A 21,540-nucleotide genomic window follows, 5' to 3' on the forward strand; every position below is an offset into this window, starting at 1 on the left:
TAAACATAAAGGGCTCTAATTTAAATGATGGGCAAAAGGCAAAAAATAAACCATAGCTAATTTAATTTAATAACATAAAAATATTTTTGCTAATTTGATACTGAACTGTTTTAGGCTCAGTACCATGTGGTTTAGTCCCCACTATAATGGATGTGATATATACAGTATCACTGTGGGTTTAGGGCCACAGAGTACATCCCTGCTGTGATATATACAGTATCACTCCTGCTGTGATACAGTGTCATGTAGTTCATGACTTCCTCACTTTGCAGGTTTTACATAATTTGCTCTGAGCAGTTAGAATGTTGATGTTGTGACCTCAGCATCACACAGGACAGGAGGGCGGGGCATATCTGCTCAGCTCACCAGGGCAGAGGTGGTGGAGTCCACTATGATCTCCGTGGCCTGGGGGAGGCTGGCCTTGGTCACCTCGATGGCCTGTCCACCTGAGGCCAGTGCCAGGTCATAGTACACTCGGAAATCAGCCCGGGGCAGGCGTGCAGGACCAAGGCTCCTACGTGTGACCTTACGATTCGCCGTCATGAAAATGTTCACCTGTGCATAAGAAAGAATTATAAGAGATGTATTAGTGTGTGTGTTCATTTGTGTGTGCCTTGTTTGTGTGTTTTGACAAAACGTCTCTTGAATCCCGAGCGTTTACTGTTGATTTGGTGCTGCGGATCAGGGCGATGATGGTCTTCTCCAGGCTCATGTCTTTGGCAGGAGCGTCGGTAAAAACGTAGATTTGGGAAGAGGGAGGTGCACCAGTCAGAGCCAGCTACACCAGACAGGGAAAGGAGTACGAAAAAGAAATGACAGTATTAAGGAAAGGACCAGACTGGAGAACTCATCAGAGATACTGGTATTAAAGAAGTGTCTGAATCTTTGTGTGCATAAATGTCTCTTGTGAGTGCATCAGTGGTCCTTATCTGTGTGTGAGAGTGTGTATCAGAGAGGCACATCCCTTGAGTCCCCACGCCCTAGGTGTGTGTGTGTCTGTTTACCTGAAGTCCCGAGACACGCTTTAGGTGTGTGTGTGTGTTTACCTGAAGTCCCGAGACACGCCCTAGGTGTGTGTGTGTGTTTACCTGAAGTCCCGAGAGGCACATCTCTGGCATGTCCCCACCACCATTAGCCGTAAGAGCGGAGATCTCTGCCTTCATCACCTCGGGGTCAGCAGTCCTGACCAGAGGACCAAATTCTAACACACACATACAGACACACACACACACACAAGGAGAGAGGCGGACAGACACAGACATGAAAGTGAGAAATTTTACAACCCCAAATCAGAAGAAGTTGGGACGTGTAAAATGCAAATAAAAACAGAATGTGAAAATCTACAAATGTCGAAAACCCATATTTAGCTGCAAAAAGGATGTAGACAGCATAAAATATTGAAAATTACACATTTGACTTTTTCATGGAAAATATGTTGAATTTGATGCCAGCAACATGTTTCAAAAAAAGTTGGGACGGGTATATTTACCCCTGTGCGGCTTCACCTCATTTAACAAAATTCTGTAAATGTTTAGGAACTGAGGAGACCAGTTGCTAGAGTTTTGAGAATTAAATGTTGTCTCATTCCTGCCCGATATAGGATTTCAGTTGCTCAACAGTATGGGGTATTCTTAATCATGTCGGTCATTCCATGATGTACCTAATTTGACAGGTCTGGACTGCAGACAGGCCATTTTAGCACCTGGACTCTTCCTCTATGGAGAAATACTGTTTAAACATGTGCAGGATTAATTTTGGCATTGTTTTCCTGAAATATGCAAGGTCTTACCTGGAAAACACATTACCAGGATGCCAGTATATGTTTCTCAAAACCTGTATACATCATTCAGAATTGATTGTGCCTTGCCAGATGTGCAAGATGCCCATGCAGTAGGCACCTGTACCTCCACACAGTCATAGATGTTGGGTTTATTTTTGAACTGAGCACTAAAACCAATTGAATGTCAAACTGTGCTCATACAGTGGTTGTCAGAAGTTTTCCTGAGCTCAATGATTTTCTGTAAACAGGTCTGGTTTTAATGCAATGCCAAATTCTCTGGATTCTCTGAATATTTTAATGATGTACTATAAATGATGAACTCCCCAAATACTTCATAATATTTTAATGATGTACTATAAATGATGAACTCCCCAAATACTTCATAATATTTTAATGATGTACTATAAATGATGAACTCCCCAAATACTTCATAATTTCATATTAAGAAGCATTACAATGAGGTCCTTACATACCCAATCATGTTGCCAGTTACCCAAATTAGTTGTGAAATATTTCTCCTTTTGTTTTCTTTATCATACACAATTTTTCCAGCATTGTGTTGCCCCTGTCCCAACTTGTTTTGAAACGTGTTGCTGGTATAAAATTCAAAATGAACATATATTTTCCATGAAATAGCAAAATTTGTCATTTTCAACATTGTATATGTTGTCTGTGTCCTTTTTGCAGCTAAATATGAGTTTACGAAATTTGCATATTATTACATTTTGTTTTTATTCACATTTTACACAACGTCCCATTTTTTTCTGATTTGGGGTTGTATATACATATTTCTCATACTGTATATTATGGATGTATTTGAATTGACATTGTTGAGCATGCTTCAATGTGCAGTATATCTGCAAAATAGCTGGGAGATGTTGAGATGGGTGTTTTTGGGAGGTGTTTGGGGAGATGTTGAGATGGATGTTTGGGGAGTTGTTGAGATGGGTGTTTTTGGGAGGTGTTTGGGGAGATGTTGAGATGGATGTTTGGGGAGATGTTGTGATGGGTGTTTTTGGGAGGTGTTGAGATGGGTGTTTGGGGAGATGTTGAGATGTGTGTTTGGGGAGGTGTTGAGATGGGTGTTTGGGGAGATGTTGAGATGGTGTTTTTGGGAGGTGTTTGGGGAGATGTTGAGATGGGTGTTTGGGGAGATGTTGAGATGGGTGTTTTTGGGAGGTGTTTGGGGAGATGTTGAGATGGGTGTTTTTGGGAGGTGTTGAGATGGGTGTTTGGGAAGATGTTGAGATGGGTGTTTGGTAGGGTTGGGTATCGTGGGTTTTATCCGATACCGGGGCTAAATCGATACTTTTAAAACGGTGCCGGTGCTGAAACGGCGCCTGAACCGGTACTTTGTTTTTAAAATGTTTTAAATTAAAATGGTCTAAAGCATGAATTGCTTTTTTTTTTTTTATTGATAAGACAAATTTGAACATGAAATTGAACTGTTATATTCAATTTACTATCAATATCTCATTGCTTCTACAAATAATACATTTAAATGTTAAAACAGCTTGCCATGCATGCACACACAAAGCTCTGCTTTCAAGTTTACCCAGTGTAGGCGGTTTGCCATAAGGTATGTTAAAACCGCTTGCCATAGAACATGGACAACTGCATTTGCAAGCAAGCTAATCTAACAGGGACTCCTTTCCAGGGACTACTTTCCAGTTAATTCAGTGTGTTCCCAAATGCTTCAAGAAATTTCATGTCTTAACCCATAACACGCAATAGTTTTGAACATATCAGGCAACATGTCGGTGTTGAAGTGTTTAGATTCCCAGCGCTAGCCTAGTCATTTTAACACCAACTATGGCTATGCGCTAACACCAGTCAGCTGAGTTTAACTAGCGATAACATAGGCTACGGAGATGGTTTCCTTTGACAGCTCAGTGACATCAGGTAGGCCTATGTAACCTACATATTTATGTTTTTGCCAGCTAACTTTTAACATGATCTTCATATTCATTCTGATGCTATATGGGCGTCATGTACATGAAAGATTAATATCATGCCATTATGTTGTTTAGAACACACCGTGAAATAAAGTTTTCACCTTACAACTTTGCTGATAACATTTCAAATAAATACCAGTTAGTGCATTAGCAGTGACATTGTGTAAGGTATTAGGCTGCTGTTAGGCTGCTGTTGATGTTGTTTCATAGCCTTTTGCTTGTGTGTAGTTAGGCCCACTGCTAGATTTTGACAGGAGCTCGCGATATCGCTTTAAAGTAAGCTACTTGGGCTCACGCAAGCTGTCAAACACTGTCCACTTGCCTATGTGGTGCACCCCTCTGGTTTATACATCCACTTATGTTAGCTAACTGTACCTGGATGTGTTGCTATCAGAGCAAGACGTTAGAGATGGCGCATGACATGCAGTGATGCCTCGTATAAAATAAATAAATAAATAAATAAAACACTATTTAAGCACCGAAATGAGGCACCGAAATCCAAGTTGTTATTCGATGCAGTTACTACCGTTTGTGTCGGCACCGGTGCCATATTAGAACCGTGTTTCGGTGCCCAACCCTAGTGTTTGGGGAGGTGTTGAGATGGGTGTTTTTGGGAGGTGTTGAGATGGGTGTTTGGGCAGATGTTGAGATGGGGTCTTACTGGGGTCGTTAAACTGGACAAGGACGTATTCCGAGGGCTCGTCTGCGGTGCCCTTCTTGCTGTCAATGATTTGAGTGGCAACACTCTGTGCCTCAGCGATGTCGTCAGCCATGCTCCCCGTGGTATCAATCACGAAACAGAGGACAGCAGAGCGGGCAATGCCCATCAGTCTGAATGAGACAGGAAGAGAGGAATAGAGAGGAGGAGAAGGATAGAGAGGAAGATAGGGATAGAGTGGAAGAGAAGGATAGAGAGGAGGAGATAGGCACAAAGAGTTAATGCAGGAACATATGTCTATTGAAACAAAAATGCTCTTAGATGTGGTGTGTTTTCATAAGAAGATTTGATTAACTCCGATTACAGTTTTTGCATATTGCTCAAACAGTTTTTGCAGAATTTAGTTCATTATGTCAAAACTCTACACACAGCCAAATAAGACATAGAAAGAAAGGAAAAATCCTTTAAAATTACTGTTTCAAATCAACAGCAACACACTGATGCGCTTTATATAAAACATTGCAGTCTTTGTGTTTCTATTTTTTATTGTCATTTTCTCAGACTCATTTCTGCAGTAATCAGCTGACATTTCTTACAGAAATAAAGAAAAATGGAATCACACGTCACAGGTATATGGAATACTGTGAATGTGAATGAATTGAATGAAACAAATAAAAAATGTAGCAACAAAACAAAAGTAAAAAGAAAAAACAATTACTGGAGAAATTGCTATTGAAAAAAAGCATTTTTTTGAATTTTGCAATTTTGGAATATTGCGTGTGTGGGGGGGGGGGGGGGGGGATTATGGATCCTGCCTTCTTTTCAGATCTGGCCACAAGTCGCAGGCGATGTCCTCTCAGGGCTAGGCAATGGGGAAAATATCACCTTGTGTGCCATATTGAACTGACCCCACCTCAGTCTCTGCATGCCCCTTCCATTGCTTGCAAAAGAGGCATGCAGGTATGTGGTTGGTGGTCATATACTTTTCACTGGCTAACTGAAAATAATTCTTTGATAGCTTTTAGAAATGGGGAGTATAGTGGCAAATACAGAACTGTACATGGGTACTTAATGTAAAAGTACACACTTGAACAGGTACACAATAACTTACCTGAAGATTGAGAATCACTTCAAGAACAACTCGGACCCCTGACGCATGTGGCAAGGCATCCAGGCCATCACAAAACTACTAACTCCTCCCCCCTGTCACCGACACCTCCTTGTCTGATGATCTGAACCACTTCTGAAAGTATATAAGTATAAGTATATATACTCTTTTGATCCCATAGGGAAATTTGGTCTCTGCATTTATCTCAATCCGTGAATTAGTGAAGCACACACTAATCCCGGCGCAGTGAGCTGCCTGCAACAACAGCGGCGCTCAGGGAGCAGTGAGGGGTTAGGTGCCTTGCTCAAGGGCACTTCAGCCGTGCCTACTGGTCGGGGTTCGAACCGGCAACCCTCTGGTAACAGGTCCGAAGCGCTACCCAGTAGGCCATGGCTGCCCCTAACTTTTCTATGACTGCTTTGATAGGGACAACAAGGAGGTGGCCATCAAGGCTGTGGTCTCTGCAGATCACCAGCCCCTCACACTGTCCACCACCGATGTGTGTGCGGCACTGAGCAGGACTAATGCACATAAGGCTGCTGGTCCTGATGGTATCCCCGGACGCGTATTCAGGGCCTGTGCTGTGCAGCTGGCTGAGGTTTGGGCTGACATATTTAATCTGTCTTTAGCCCAGGCAGCTGTGCCCGCGTGCTTTAAAACCACCTCCATCTTGCCGGTGTCAAAACACTCCACTGCAACAAGCCTTAATGACTTCCGTCCAGTTGCACTCACCCCCATCATCATGAAGTACTTGGAGAGGCTGGTCCTGGCCCATCTCAAGACCTGCTTACCACCTTCACTAGACCCCTTCCAATTCGCCTACCATCAGAACAGGAGCACAGAGGATGCCATCTCTACGACGAGCCCTCTTCTTTACTCCCTCTTCACCCACAACTGCACACCTGTACATGGCTCTAACACCATTGTCAAGTTTGCAGACGACAGTACGGTGATTGGTCTCATCAGCAACAACGATGAGACGGCCTACAGGGAGGAGGTCCAGCACCTAACATTGTGGTGTTCTGACAACAACCTGTCGCTCAACGCCAAGAAGACCAAAGAGCTCATTGTGGACTTAAGGAAGTCTAAAGCTAGCACACACACACCCATTTTCATCAACGGGACTGAAGTGGAGCGTGTCACCAGCTTCAAGTTTCTGGGTGTCCACATTTCTGAGGACCTCTCTTGGACCATCAACATCTCTACCCTGATCAAGAAGGATCACCAGCGTCTCTTCTTGCTGAGGAGAAGAAAGTCCACCTGTCTCCGCAGATCCTGGTGAACTTCTACCGCTGCACCATCGAGAGCATCCTCACCAACTGTGTCACTGTCAACTGTATGGCAACTGCTCTGCCTACGACCGAAAAGCACTGCAGAGGGTGGTGAAAACTGCCCAATGCATTATCGGCTCCTCACTCTCCTCCATCGAGGCCATCCAGGGCAATCGATGCTTTTGTAAGGCGCGCAGCATCATCAAAGACTGTTCTCACCCCAACCACAGACTGTTCACCCTACTCCCCTCTGGGAGGCATTACACGTCTCTCCGAAGCCGAACCAGCAGGTTCAGAGGAAGCTTCTTTCCTGCGGCTGTCACCCTACTGAACTCTAGCTCTGCACCTCGGTGACAACCAACCAACTAAGCCCCCCACCGCTCCTGCAGGATGCCTCCTTGCCTGTGCCTGTTGAGGTGTCTACGACCATGGCAACCTTGACAAGGACAACAAGTCAACCCCCCGGTCATTTGCACTACCCTATCCCATCTGTAGTGTTCTATCTATTTATTTACAAATGTACATACTGTAATTACACTTACATATAGCCATTTTCTACTGCTCTTCATACTATTCATCCAAGGATTAAAGTTTTCCGTCATACGACGGATTTCCGTCAATTTGATTTTAGAAATGTGATATTTGAGATCGATGCAGATCCGATGAGAAAGAAAAATAGGAAGGGGGGGGGACTATCACCTTTTCTTTTCCTTTTTTAAGGCAACTACAAATATTAGGTCGGATGAATTAATGTGTGTGATGGTAAATGTTTAAAGACCTAATAGTGTTCTTGAGAACTTTCTGTGTCTCAATCAGTGACCGCTCAAGAAGATAGCCTACGTCAGCCATGAGTTTCACTTTGTTTATGTTGTAGCTACATGCTTGTCTCATTGGCCTGGGGCGTTTGCTTAAAAAAAGAACACGTTTGGAGGACTAATAACGGTCCAAAAGTTGGATTATAGTGACAAAATCGATACAGCTGATGAGGTTGGCCAATCCTTTTAACTTTTTTGGATATTATATTGTGAGCTCTATGTGCGAATTCGGAAAAGAAGCGTAGGCTGTGTTCTTTCCGTGCATCAATGTAGACAATTTCTTACTATCGCGAACTCTTGTCAGGGGAGGTCATTCATTTTGGGTGTCACCTATGACTTGAACAGATAGCCTGCTATGCCACCCAATGTAGGCTACTATTATTGTTACAGTTTTTAATCAATGCAACTAATATTATGTACAGCGACGCAATATAAACCGTAGCCTATGCAATTTATTATCCCGTCTGTTATGACATGTACAACAATGTTTTTCACAATTTGCGACGGAAGGTTTTGACTGAGCGTGTTAACATAAAATAATAATAATATTGTCATCATCGCGAACTGTTTAGTAAGGGGTGTAGTAAGTCGTGTTTGTGACGCACAGACAGCCTTGCTATTTTGCTTAGGCCTCACTTTTAATGACAGTAGGTTGTGAGTGTATGTTGACAAAAAATAACCATGCAATTAAAATAGTCAACTTAAAACTTTGCTATAAAATATTATTAATTTATAGCACAAAACCATAACCAGTAGGCCTACCAGAACCTTGCATATTAGTGTCATGTGTGTGCGTCTATTTGGCAAGGCCACTAGCTGTCATGGATGCGTTGTTGCTATAGGAAGGCAGGTGTCAAAAGTTAAAAAATAAATGGAGATGGGCGGCTGTTGGAAATGGGGGATAACTAACAAGCCATGGTGTAAAGAAATTAAAGTGCCAGGGGTTTGCTTTTGTGCGTTTGCTGCAAGAAAATTGTTTATGGATGCAATAGGAAAACGTTTTAGTACGCCACCAATCAGAAGACCGCCATAAGATTAAAGTTCATGCATTTCAGGACCTCTTCCCCACCTGGTGCAACTAGCCACCACAACAGCTACAGTACGTTTATGACCGTTTTTACGTTTAGAAAGTAGGCTACGCATGTTCTTTCATAGCGCAACACGACCTGTCCCTCACCATATCGCAACCTCTTGTCAACCTTATACAATCTGTTGCTGAAGACAAAAGCGCCCTCTCCAGATTGTCATTATCAAATGTGCAGACCACCTGCATGAGCACACACAGTATTGCTGCTCATTGGAAAACTGAGTTGTCTGTAAAACTCAAAATTACCATGTTTTCATTAAATGCGGATGAGGCAACAAATGGAAATATGATCAATATCTAGAATGTTCGGATTCGTTACTTTGATGAGGAAATTGGAAGTCTTGCAAACTTGATTTTATAGATTTTACTTGTGTTGAATTGCATATTAACAAGAAAAAAATCTCCCCTTTAAACACTTTTGGCCTGAAGTAATTAAATAAGAGTGTAAGTTAAAGCCTTTCTACAATATTGCTGCAGTAGAAAAGAACAGCAATGGCCAGGGATGGTACTAAAATATATTTTTGTTCATCAGGAAAACTCAATCTCAATCAAGAACACTCTCAATTCGCCTTATTCACATGGTGGCCATTGGCGGCTAAAACGAGGCTACAGGGTACACAACCCATAGGATTGTTATGTTCTATGCATTCACCTGTAGGTGGCATTAATTATATAGTAAGTGTCCCCTGTAGCCTCGTTTTGGTTTAAACAATGGCCGCCGTGTGAATAAGGCGAATACTCCCTTTATTTTGCTGTTTGCGTGTTTTTGTACATTAAAAACCAATAGGTTGACATAAAAAGGGGTGCTATCTCTATAGGTAGATATGAACAATGTATGACTTATGGCCTGAAAAAAGTTCAGTCAAACGATTTTTTTTTCACTTTAATCCCTGTATTCATCCTGCACATACACTTATTCTTACTACTCTTATAATGTTACTGTTTCTGCACTACAATGGTACTGTTACCACACTGCACATAACTGTACATTCTGTACATATCTGTCTATATTTTTCATACTGAATATCCACATTTATTCTGTTTTCTTATTTTATATTCACTGCATATATCTATATTATTCTTACTACTATTATAATGTTACTGCTACTACATTGAACATATCTGTACATGTTGTTCATACATTGTTCACATTACATAGCCATATTTATTCTGCTCTTAAGGTAACTGCTTATACACTGCACATATTTATATTTAATTTATACTACTCTAAACCACCTTGAAGTTGAATCTAATCTAATGAAGTCTATTTATAGTGCTAAACTTTAGACTGATTGGTGTTCAGTTTTCTCTGTAAGTATTTTCAGGTATGTGTGTGGTTATTACCAATTACAAGATGTGCTTGCATTTTGAATCGAAGTGTTTTCCCAATGATAACAGGAGATTTAATTTTTGAACAAAGTGTCTAATGTAAGAAACCGTGTGTAGTGTTTCGCAATAAGTGTGTTGCAGAATTGCAAACAATGTGCAAAGCAGAAAATGTGTTTAAGCCATGGTTACACAGTGTTTAAGGTATGCTACAAGAAGTTTAGGTATTGAGGCCTTGGTCTAAGGCTAAGCATCCGTTTTTAGCAGGGTAGGAATTTCACAGCCCCTTGCGTTGGCCGTGAGGCCCCTTTGAAAATCAGAGGTTTACAGGCCACGGTGGCCTTGGTGCCCCCTTCTTTCAATGTTCTGCTTTGCGTCCTACTAATAGCGATTTTTATTTAGCCTGTGGCCTGTCAAAATAATCTTAGCATTCACAGCGCAAATTAATTTAGTCATTTACGCAGTGGAGAAAGTGGCAGCGCAGAAAAAAAGAAACTGCGTCCAAATTCACCCATTCTCAGTTGAACTACTCGCGAAGTAGCCTATTCATCACACAGACATCACACGTATCACATGAAAGATATTTTTCTCAGCTTTTAAACGATGTTAGCCGATAATTGCTGTGTTGAACGGTTCGCGAGAAAAGTAAATAATATAATTCAATTTAATCATACATTCTACTGAAGGTTTTGCGTCCCATGATCTCCATACCCATTCATCTCGGTGTAATACTTTACGAACCCTTCTTTTAATACATGACAACCCTTATATCAGAATAAACAGGAGACCTTACCGAACACAAAGGTGTAAAGCAGTCCCCTGTACAGTTAGCCGTTCCAGAGTAATCCAGTTTTGAATTTGCAGTAAAGTTCGACGTACATGGATGTCTCCAAATTTGGGCTTTAAGTTTTACAATGTGTTTAAATTGTTACACATGATTTCATAACGGGCCAAATACAAAATAAATGTTACAAATATCGCCTATATATTGATAAATCAGAGGACAGCTGACTAAGAGTTTGTAAAAGTAGCCTTAATTATCACAAAATGCTAAGCATGCATCTAGGCTATTTGAGTTTCTTAAAGCTGAGCTGTGCTTAAATTGTTCAATACATGATTTCATAACAGGCCAAATATAAAATAAATGTTATATATAGCCTAGATATCTGTAAATATTAGATAGTCAGATGATTTACAGTTCTATGTAATATGTCATGTTTTCATTTCATGTTTTTGTAATGTTTCATACAGTGATGCAGGTCTACTGCAGTGAATAGGCTAAATACAACTTTGATAATTTTTATAGCCTACTACTAATAGTTAACTTTGGCCTTGGTGCCCTGACATGTGGCCTTTGTGCCCCCCACCAAATATGCCCAACTGAAGGCCAAGTGGCCTTGCCCCCAGAATGGTGAAATTCCAAGCCTGGTTTTTAGTGTGTAAGCAATGGGCAAAAGCTGTAACTGGACCGATTCATGTCGTCCATCTAAGGCTACATATAATTCCTGTGCTGGGTACCTCCATGGTCATCTCCCCTTAACCACAGGAAGTCTCCCTTACCGCAGGAAGTCCTTGTTGCCCGTGGCGCCTCGAATGTCCTCCAGGAGCTCCATTGTGGCCTGTGTTGCCATGGTGACTGTGGCGTCATGCAGGGCTGCATTGTCTGGCCGGCGCTCATCCTTACTGATGCCTCCACGGGGCACCTGGGTGCTGGTCAGGTCGGATGCCCCTCCATGACTACACTTACCTGTCAACACAAACACACCATCACTATGACTACACTTACCTATCAACACAAACACTCCATCACCATGACTACACTTACCTATCAGTGAAAAGATCATCATCACCATGACTACACTTACCTATCAACACAAACACACCCTCAAAATCCTCTCAATTACCACTAAGCTATACTGGCATGAAGACCCCCGTCATCACACCAACCCTGGTAACCCTGGTAACCTTGTAACACAAGTCAGAAATTAGGTAAAAACTTAATGAACTAATTACATTATTGCAGAATGCAGCTTCAAAGCACTCAAAAATTCCATGTGGTCATTTTATTTACTTCAAACTGTGAAACCAATGGTTCCATAAAGTTGTATGTGTCTTGCCTATGTGTGCATGGATGTGTGTGTGTGTGTGTGTGTAATGTACCTTTAGGTTTGTCAGCAGACAGAAGGCCCATGTACCCAGAGGTCAGTTTCTTCTGAGCCAGAATGTCAGGCAAGAGAGGGTTTGGACATGTTCCACTGGCACAGTCGCTACATGTAGGAGTGTCAATATCTGTCAGACACACACACATTGTATTGACATTGTAAGATTCAGGCCTAGATGTACTAAGAATTAAGGCCAAATTACCACCTGTTTCTGATGCTTTTTGCACCTTAAAACATGGCATCGTATGTACAAAACATGTGGATCAAAGCGCTTTGTGTGCGACTGGATGCACAGGATCAAGCCAGCAAGCGCAGAGCTCAGATATGTTCTAGAACAGTGTTTCTCAAAGTGTGGTCCGCAAGCTAACCCAAGTGGTCTGTGAGCAGATGTGTAAAATATAATATAGATCAGTTGTTTGCAATATTGAACCAACTTGTATGTAAATCCAAACAGTTCTGCAACACTGCCTATGTAAGCTACGAATAGTTTAAATCATACATCATACATCATCTGACACAATAAGCAAGGTGCAAAGACAATAAGGTGGTTCAGTGAGTAGGCCTATTATGTAATATACTGTTGAAGTAGGTCTACTATATTGATTGTTTTTTTAGCTAGGTGGTCCATTTCAGGTATTTTGATTGGTGGAATATAGCAGCACGGTTGAATCTTTGCCCTTTGCGAGAGATAGTTAGGCTACAGTACGGGCTTCTTTCATCCATCCATTCATGCATTCATTCAGCCAGCTAGCTCTGACGAGTACGAGCAGTACAATGTCATTGGATAGGTGAACCAAAGGTGTTCTTGTAAGTGTTATTGTTTATTATCTATGTTATATATTATATAAATTTAACTGATTCAATCTATTTTTTGAAAACTTAATAGCCTCAAGATGTGATATAGCCTGTATAACATGTGTTTAGACATGTCCCACTCTCCTAATTATTTTGTAGCCCATGCATAATACATTGGATATGGGAAAATTTGAGTGTTTTATGAGTTTTGCCCTGTGTACTATGAAGGGAAAATTGATTCAACCTTCCGCACCACATATTTTCTGAGAACTTTTGACAAGATTTGGGAAAGATTTTTGAACGACTGTAGCCTTTTAACTAATGCCTCCCACGCATGGTGTAAGGAGGCCTTAATTTGGGTGAAGTGTCTGGCTGATACCTGTTTGTTACAGCTGATTTCCAAAGTTACAAATGTTCTTGATCTCAGCTACTTCATGATCAGAGAAGAAACATCTTTGTTAATCACTTCCCTTGCAATTTAGGAGAACTAGGGTAATATAAACTGATTTATGAATGGTAAGGGCAGTGTCCCCGTTTTAAGTTTACAAAGATAAAAACATTACATGTTTTGGAGGTATTTTTGCTTCTGAACTGAAATGTCCCCGGATTTTGTCTCAGAAATCTGGTCACCTTATGGTAAAGCTCACCTGCGATGTTGTCCATGGGCAGGTGTGGTTGGAGGAGGGGGGGGTAGGGATCTCTGTTTCCCAGCTCCACCCAGTTACTATGGCTGTAAAAGTCCTGCGAATGGACCCAGACAAGTCAGGGTTACTCATAGTCAGGATTACTGAGGAAACTGGGATTGTGGACAGATATCTAATCTTTACTCATGTGTCATCCATGTACAATAGGGGGTTTCATCTGATTATGACCTAAAGTCCACCATTTTGACTAAACTGCAACCAGAGGAGAACCAGTGGGATTCATGCGCCTTCATGCCACATTAGATATTCGGAAATTTGGACCTCCAATAGAGGAAAAATGACTTGAATGCAAAGACGGGTCAGATTTTTTGCAAGTCCAAGTCATTAAAAAAATATCCAAGTCCGAGTCCACTACTCATCCGAGTCAAGTCCGAGTCGAGTCACTATTGAATGCAAAACTGACAACCTTCGGGGCATTCATGTCTCCAGGCATTTGGCGCCGTTAAGTTAACGTCCGTTATTGTAGGAACATGGCGTGATGTGTGAAGTATGACATGAAGCAGTAACACTCCACTGCACTAACATTAATACTAAAAATAATTTAGATAATAGAATCCTATACCAAATAATATTCTAATGATATATTACAATTATAGCGTAATGACATTACAAAAAAAAAGTTGAGTCCTCGTCTCAATTTCCGAGTCTGCATGGGCTGAATGTACAAGTCCGAGTCCAAGTTCGAGTCATTCAGTGCTCAAGTCCAAGTCAAGTCACGAGTTTCTAAATTTAGCTCATGACTTAGACCTAGAATCACCTATAACTCAACAAGAACTGTTTGATGCCCTGAAACAGATGCCCGATAATAAAGCACCAGGTCCGGATGGCTTTCCTGCTGAGTTCTACAAACAATTTTGGACCATCTTAGCTCCACTTTTCATCAGAATGATTAATGAATCAAAACAGAAAGGACGTCTTCCAACTAGTTCCACCACAGCCTCAATTTCACTGCTCCTCAAGCCCAATTTCTCTCCTCAATGTGGACAATAAGATAATCGCAAAAATGCTAGCACACAGATTAGCAGAGGTCACCCCATCCATTATCCACCCAGACCAAACAGGCTTCATTAAAGGTAGAATTTCATCCACCAACACCCGCAGACTGTTAAATATAATGTATCACTCTACAAATTTTCAAGATAATACCATCATAGCAACTCTGGACGCAGAAAAAGCTTTTGATAGGGTGAACTGGAATTTCCTGTTTTCCACATTAGGGAGGTTTGGCTTCGGGGAGTCGTTCATTAACTGGATTAAACTTCTATATACCTCTCCTTCAGCCACAGTAATCACCAATGGACTAACATCACAAAGTTTCACTCTTCACCGGGGAACTAGACAGGGTGCCCACTCTCCCCTCACTATTTACAATCTTCATTGAACCCCTAGTAGCTGCCATCCGTCAGAACCCCTCATCAAAGGTGTCCAGACTCCATATATGCATCACAAAATCAGCCTTTATGCTGACGACATTCTTCTCTTTCTTCAAGACCCCACAACATCAGTAGAAGAAACCTGGGCCTGGGGTGATGGGTGGCACGCAGGTCCTCCCCTCTGTCAGCTCGTCGCAGTATAACTGCAGGGGCTGGGTGGAACTGTGGCCATTAATGGGTGCCCAGGTTGGCAATCAGTCAGGCAATCAACCAGGCAATCAGTTATTCCTATTATTATACTTATCATTAATAGAATAATTACAACTCCTCTCCTCTGAAACCCTCCCTCTCTATGTTCCAGCTTCTCTCCTCCTGGCCCAACAGCAAGCCAGCCTTATACATATGCGCACACACACACACACATACATCCTCACATACTCACTACCCCTCACCCCCCATCCCAACACCACCTCATTCACACTCTTAGAGCTACCATCCGCACCCCCATCCCCCTTCTTTTCATTCCGGTCATCAATTTCATCCCTGATAATCATATCTGTAATCATCCTGGGTATAAATCATCCTTAGCCTTTCTGTTATTAATGTTATGTTGTGTTATGTTTGTGGAAGCCAAGTCAATGTGATGTCTTGTTAAGTTACAGTATGTGTTTATGTAATGTACGTCTGTTTGTCGTATGTAGTATTCATGTGCATGTCGTAGTGTTGCATTTTCTGTAATGTCAATGATGTTTGCAAATAAAAAAAATAAAAAAATAAAAAATAATAAAAAAATAAATAAATAAATTTAGCTCATGACTTGGACTCGAGTCCTGGACTCGAGTGCTACAACACTGCTCCAAACACAGTGGTCTCCCTGGCAACAACACAAGTGGCGAATATCACTCACTGTTTATATTATTTTATAGGTATTTTATCACTAAATTAACACTACAGATAGAAACACACCCGAGACCCAATAACTTATTTATGCATTTCCTGTATTTGTTTTCCAAGCTGATCTCATGAACACACTTTTTTTGAAGGTCGGGAGTTTTAAAGTCAGGTCCTCTGAGTTGCATGAAGGCGGTAGCCTATCAAACCTGGTTGAAAACCTGTGATTTAGAACAGCTGTTTGTATTGTCTCCACTTTCACTTGTTTCAGTCTCATAGTCTCCTGCGCCCTGACGTCTCTCTATTCTCCTCTCCTCGACCCACATCTCTTCATCCATTTCTCTCTTCCTCTCTCTCTTCCTCTCATCTCTGATACCTGAGCGTTTTCTCTCTTCCTCTCATCTCTGATACCTAAGCGTTTTCTCTCTTCCTCTCGCTCTTTCTCTCTCTTCCTCTCGTCTCCGTTACCTGTAAGGTGTGGCAGGCTCGTCCCAGCATCTCTCTGGCTGCCTGGAAGTTCTCTGTGCGGACGTTGGCCTTGACACTGACCGTGCCCTCTGTGATGAGCGTGCGGGCCTGCACGAAGGCCTCATTGTTGGCGTGGTGGGCGGGACTGTTGGCCAGATCACGGTCCACTAGGCCGTTCTGCATGTAGATCTGGTTGAGGGCCGAGCGGAACTGAGCTGCCGACACATCTCCTGTGGCTGAGCCCAAACACGCCCGCAAGAGCTCCTCTGCCGACGAGCCCTGCAGAGACACCAGGAGTCAGTGGCCAACACATACACACGTACGCACACACAAACAAACACACACACACACACATGAACGCATGCACACAGAAACACACACACTGCCACGGCTCTCTGGGTCCTTTTCCCGTATGCACTGTTTTTTTTTTGATCTTTGTGTTTTCAATGAATGAAGTGCACACACATCTACAAAAAAATGAAACAGGTGGTGGGTATAAGGCTTAGCCGACATATGTAAAAATAAAAAGATACAGCGTTTCGACCAGAGGTCTTACCTGACAAAGACCTCTGGTCGAAATGTTGTAGCTTATTAAACCACTCTGGGAGCTTAAAGAACAGTGTGCGGGTATCTTTTTATTTTTTCATATGTCTTTGTGTTTTCACATGCAGATGTGCTGATGGGTGGAAGGAGGCCATGAGCTCCATAGGGAGCACTGGTGCGCAGGTCTGCCTGATGGCTTCAAATCGCTGCGGTTCCTCCTCACAGCAGAGCAGCAGCAAAAGGCTGTCTGAGTCGTGGGCCTTGTTGTCGCCTCTCAGTGCTGCTTATTCTGACTTGTATACAAGCCTTTTTCTGCTCACAGATTTGCTCCATAGTGATTTTTGGTTGAAACGTTGCTCTGCATTACCCCATTTTTTTAGCCTGACGTTGTCATACTCAAATTCTAGTCAGAATATGAGTCTGATACTGCTGCATTGGGACATAATTATGGGGCGTGTTTCAACCGACACAGGGGGGGAATGCCTCTGCACTCAATTGGATAGACCTAACCAATCTGAGCAACAAAATAGCTTACCGTGAGGTGTAGGAAGAAAACACACAAACCATCCATCTTCTCCTATATCCCCTCCGTTTTTTTAAAAATAATTCTGTTGAACAGTGAGATGCTACAAACATGTTAAACAGCTGGGAAAGGCTGTCGCAAATCCCTCGAACAAGTGGTCAATCAGAGATTTCAAACAAATGAGGGAACATGTCGCAATGCAACAGCGCTGTTTTCCCTTGATGAAAGTGAAACCACCAGTTTTCCCACATCTCAACTTTGGCCAAAGTTTTTAGAAATAATCGTTTTCAGTGATACAACCCCATTAAATAATATGAATTTTCCATATGGGGTCTTAAAAGCCATGTATCCTTCTAGCCACAGCGTTTTTGTTTCAAACATAAGCCTAATCTAAGCGTGCTCCGATGACGTGATAGACCAGGCGCTGTTGCTCACCTGTCCATCATCGTAAAGACTGATTTGATTGGTCCGCCCGATTTAGGGCGAGCATACTTCCACCACAATGGAGCAATGCCAGACCGAACTTCCCGTGGGGCGGGACTAAGTTCGGAATGGCACCCAGGCTACCATTTTTTATGTTGCTTATGTTACCACACAGACACACAAACACACACACACACACAGACACACACACACAAACAGATGAGGACCACTGATTCACTCACAAGAGACAGTCATGCACAAAAACAGACACAGACTCATACCAAACCTCTTAATACCAGTTCATACTGGAGTTCATACAGAGAGAGAGAGAGAGAGATGGAGAAAGAGAGCCTCTCACTGTAGGTTTGAACTCTCTGCCTTCAGATTCGGCTACAGCCTGGCACACCTCGGTGATCTTGCTGAGCACAGCGTTTCCCGTGATGGTGACGTGGGTAGAGGGACCCTCACCAACGGGCATGAAGGCCCGGGCAGTGCTACACAAGGTCAGCACCAGGAGAGCTGCACAGCATGCCCACAACATCAGTGCCATCTACAGGATCAGAGCAGGACAGGGTCATGACCTCCATGGAACAGCAATCAAGGGTGCCCTACTCTTGCAATCATTACGTCATCACCACCTACGGATGACAAAATCACCACTGCGGGATCTGAACTTCATATCCGTGACCTGAGTGGAACTGTTATCTGAAGGTGTCCTACAGTGATGGCCAAAAGTATTGGCACCCATGCTAAAGTTGACTGAAAAGAGGAATATAAAATCATCTTTTGGAAATTGATCTTAATGCCTTAAGTGAAAAATGAGGAAATATCTAACCTTTAAAGGTGCCATGTGTAAGAATTGAGGTAAAAATATCCAAAAGATGAGCTACACGCATCAAAAGAATGAGAAGAAATAAGGGCGATGATGTCATTAAAAAAATTACAAGGTATAGTGCTGCAGAGAAATCAACCTGAATTAGCATGCTGAATTACTAGCCACAGCCCGACAGGTGTCATAATACCAGTTTCGGCCATGGGAGGCAGTATGCAGACAACATAACCGCTAGCCAAACTGCAATATACGAGTCTCAGTTGTTACTCTAGGGTAAACCAGCTCACTTTCTGGAGGTATACTGCCCCCATCTTTTATGGAATGTGGAGTATGAATTGACATTACACATGGCACCTTTAAGGACACCAATTTTCTTAGTGAATGAATAATGTATCATAAATAAATAAATGTTCTTCCTTAAAATACAGGGGTCATAAGTATTCCCACCCCTATGTTAAATTCCCATAGAGACAGGCAGATTTTTTATTTTTAAAAAGGCCAGTTATTTCATGGATCCAGAATACTGTGCATCCTGATAAAGTTACCTTGGCCTTTGGAATTAAAATAGCCCCACATCATCATACCCTTCACCATACCTAGAGATTGGCATGGGTGTTATTTCAGTTAGCCTATTAGCTGGTTTGATGCTCATTGAGCTCAATGCAAATCAAACAAGCTAATAGGCTAACTGAAATAACACCCATATATCTCTAGGTATGGTGAAGGGTATGTGATGATGTGGGGCTATTTTAATTCCAAAGGCCAAGGTAACTTTATCAGGATGCACAGTATTCTGGATCCATCACTGTATGTTGCAATCATTGCAACTCATACAAAGGGATAATAACATAACAGTGCTTAATTACTTTATTACATCTGGAGCTAAAACACAACGTGGTGTCATTGGAATTTATGACTCTATTTAGAATAGATAGTGTTCCTTTTTTTGCTCTTATTTTCTCCTTTGCAGATACAACATGTATTTCACAACTTTCAAGTAAGTTGCTCACTGAGAGGATGTGCCATAAACAGTGTCTGTATAATGCAAAACCATAAATTCTTGTGAGGATGAAATTAAAGTTTGTGAAATCACACGCAGAGGATGGTGTAAAGGTAAAGGTAAATGCTTAGCTGAACATGAGAAAAGATTGGACAAGCGCATTTGACCAAAATCACTGAAAAATGCTTCATATAATTATCCCTTTCATGCATATGTAAGGATTTACATTATGCAATATGAAATAAAGTGCCTGGATATTTTAAAGACTAGTTTTCTTATTCAAAATGTACACAATTTTCCACCTAACACTTCTTCTGCTTCTCAGTACACTGACTTTGACGTCCCCTCCACCTCTCCTCCAGCCACCACTGCCAGCAGTCCACGTCCATCGGGCATGGCTTGCCTACCGCATCATCTTCCTTATTCCGCCACCATGGTCCCCGTCTCGTCGTGGGGGGTAGGCCCCCCCCCTGCATTCATCCATCGGCAGGAGACGAGATCCGCTCAACGCTGGACGGATCCGAGACGGGGCCTACGCCAAAGACTGTTACCTATTCAGGATTCTTTATCATGCTTGTATCCAAGCCGTTCCTTTACTAATTAATTGGTTAACTGATTCTATTCTGTCTACTCAGTCTTTCATGCACTTTAAGTGTTCATTTTAAATGTTTTGCCTTACATGTCTGTTTTATTCTCTATGGTAACTTTGTATTGTGAATAACACTAACAATAGCTATGAGAAAGAAACAAAAATATGAAATAAGGATTAATCATAAATTACTCAGATAAAAATGTGACACAATGTAGTTCTTTTACCTTAAAATAACGGTGGGGTGATGGGTTAGCACACAGTAGTAAAATGTTTTGGGTTCAATTCCCAGCTTCCACCGTTGTGCCCTTGAGCAAGACACTTAACCCCAAGTTGCTCTGGGGACAAAAACCCTTGTAATATAATTGCCTATGTTAGTCGCTTTAGATAGAAGAGTCTGCTAAATGTATAAATGTAAATGTAAAATGACGGCTTTAAGCTCATTTTGATGGCACACAGACAATAAAAGAATGGAGTCTCTGACATTGCCGATGTGCAGGGAACTCCTGGTATTGCGCTATATCCTTGTCCTGGGTAGGCGCTTTTCATTAGGTTTAGACTGGGTACCCTCTAAACGCTTAAGTGGGTATCTGTTGTTTGACCAAAAGAACTCCTCCATAGATTGTGTGACTTTAGTAAGAATTATCCTACCTTAGATTATGACTGCTGCCTCTCCTACTGCAGTGTCTCCAGGGTCTGTGCAGTCATTGCCAGTGATTGGTATTTATATAAATGCACCTCTGCATGGCCATATCTGATGTGTGTTTTATGGCTTGTGGGTGGTGCAGGCTACCGAGTTGACCCATCATTTTTGTCCCGGATTTCCTTTTTGGAAGGAACCGAAATCAGTTAATCTCCAGCATCCAAGAAACTCCTAAAAATGTGGTCAATGATTGACCCAACATACCTTTTTTATGGTGGGCTATAGCCATAGTCTGGGACATTACAATTGGAATATAAATGATTACAAGCTCCTCTAATGGGAAGGGTGTGGGCAGCACAAACAGTGAGATAATGGAGAAATGATTACATAAGATGAACTTATGGCGACGTGTCAGGCATGTACTGCCAACATACAGCATGGATAGCCTGGTTTATGATGATGACTGATGATATGCAGGACTGGGAAAACTAGTAAAACGCAGTTGTAGAGTTGAAACAATCAGGACGTTTTATTGAACAGGTGGTGACTCCAAACACAAAAGGGCAAATACAAGAGTAGGTCACATCTCGTTGA

General features: G+C 42.0%; 1 protein-coding gene across 1 annotated transcript in view; it reads right to left on the bottom strand.

Annotated features, from left to right (window-relative positions):
• The window catches only part of LOC125303144 (von Willebrand factor A domain-containing protein 7-like), a 30,881-nt gene extending 9,836 nt beyond the window's left edge, over positions 1-21,045 (bottom strand). The window contains exons 1-10 of the mRNA XM_048256688.1: positions 20,955-21,045; positions 18,241-18,432; positions 16,394-16,672; positions 13,605-13,698; positions 12,161-12,289; positions 11,561-11,747; positions 4,397-4,566; positions 1,089-1,201; positions 662-778; positions 367-555 (exon numbers count right to left, since the gene is read on the bottom strand). Coding sequence (XP_048112645.1) covers positions 367-555; positions 662-778; positions 1,089-1,201; positions 4,397-4,566; positions 11,561-11,747; positions 12,161-12,289; positions 13,605-13,698; positions 16,394-16,672; positions 18,241-18,432 — 1,470 coding nt within the window. The 5' untranslated portion in view covers positions 20,955-21,045. The remainder of the gene's footprint in view (positions 1-366; positions 556-661; positions 779-1,088; positions 1,202-4,396; positions 4,567-11,560; positions 11,748-12,160; positions 12,290-13,604; positions 13,699-16,393; positions 16,673-18,240; positions 18,433-20,954) is intronic.
• Between the last annotated feature and the right edge of the window lie 495 nt (positions 21,046-21,540).

This window comes from Alosa alosa, chromosome 1 (genome assembly GCF_017589495.1).
Source record: "Alosa alosa isolate M-15738 ecotype Scorff River chromosome 1, AALO_Geno_1.1, whole genome shotgun sequence".
Classification (NCBI taxonomy): domain Eukaryota; kingdom Metazoa; phylum Chordata; class Actinopteri; order Clupeiformes; family Clupeidae; genus Alosa; species Alosa alosa.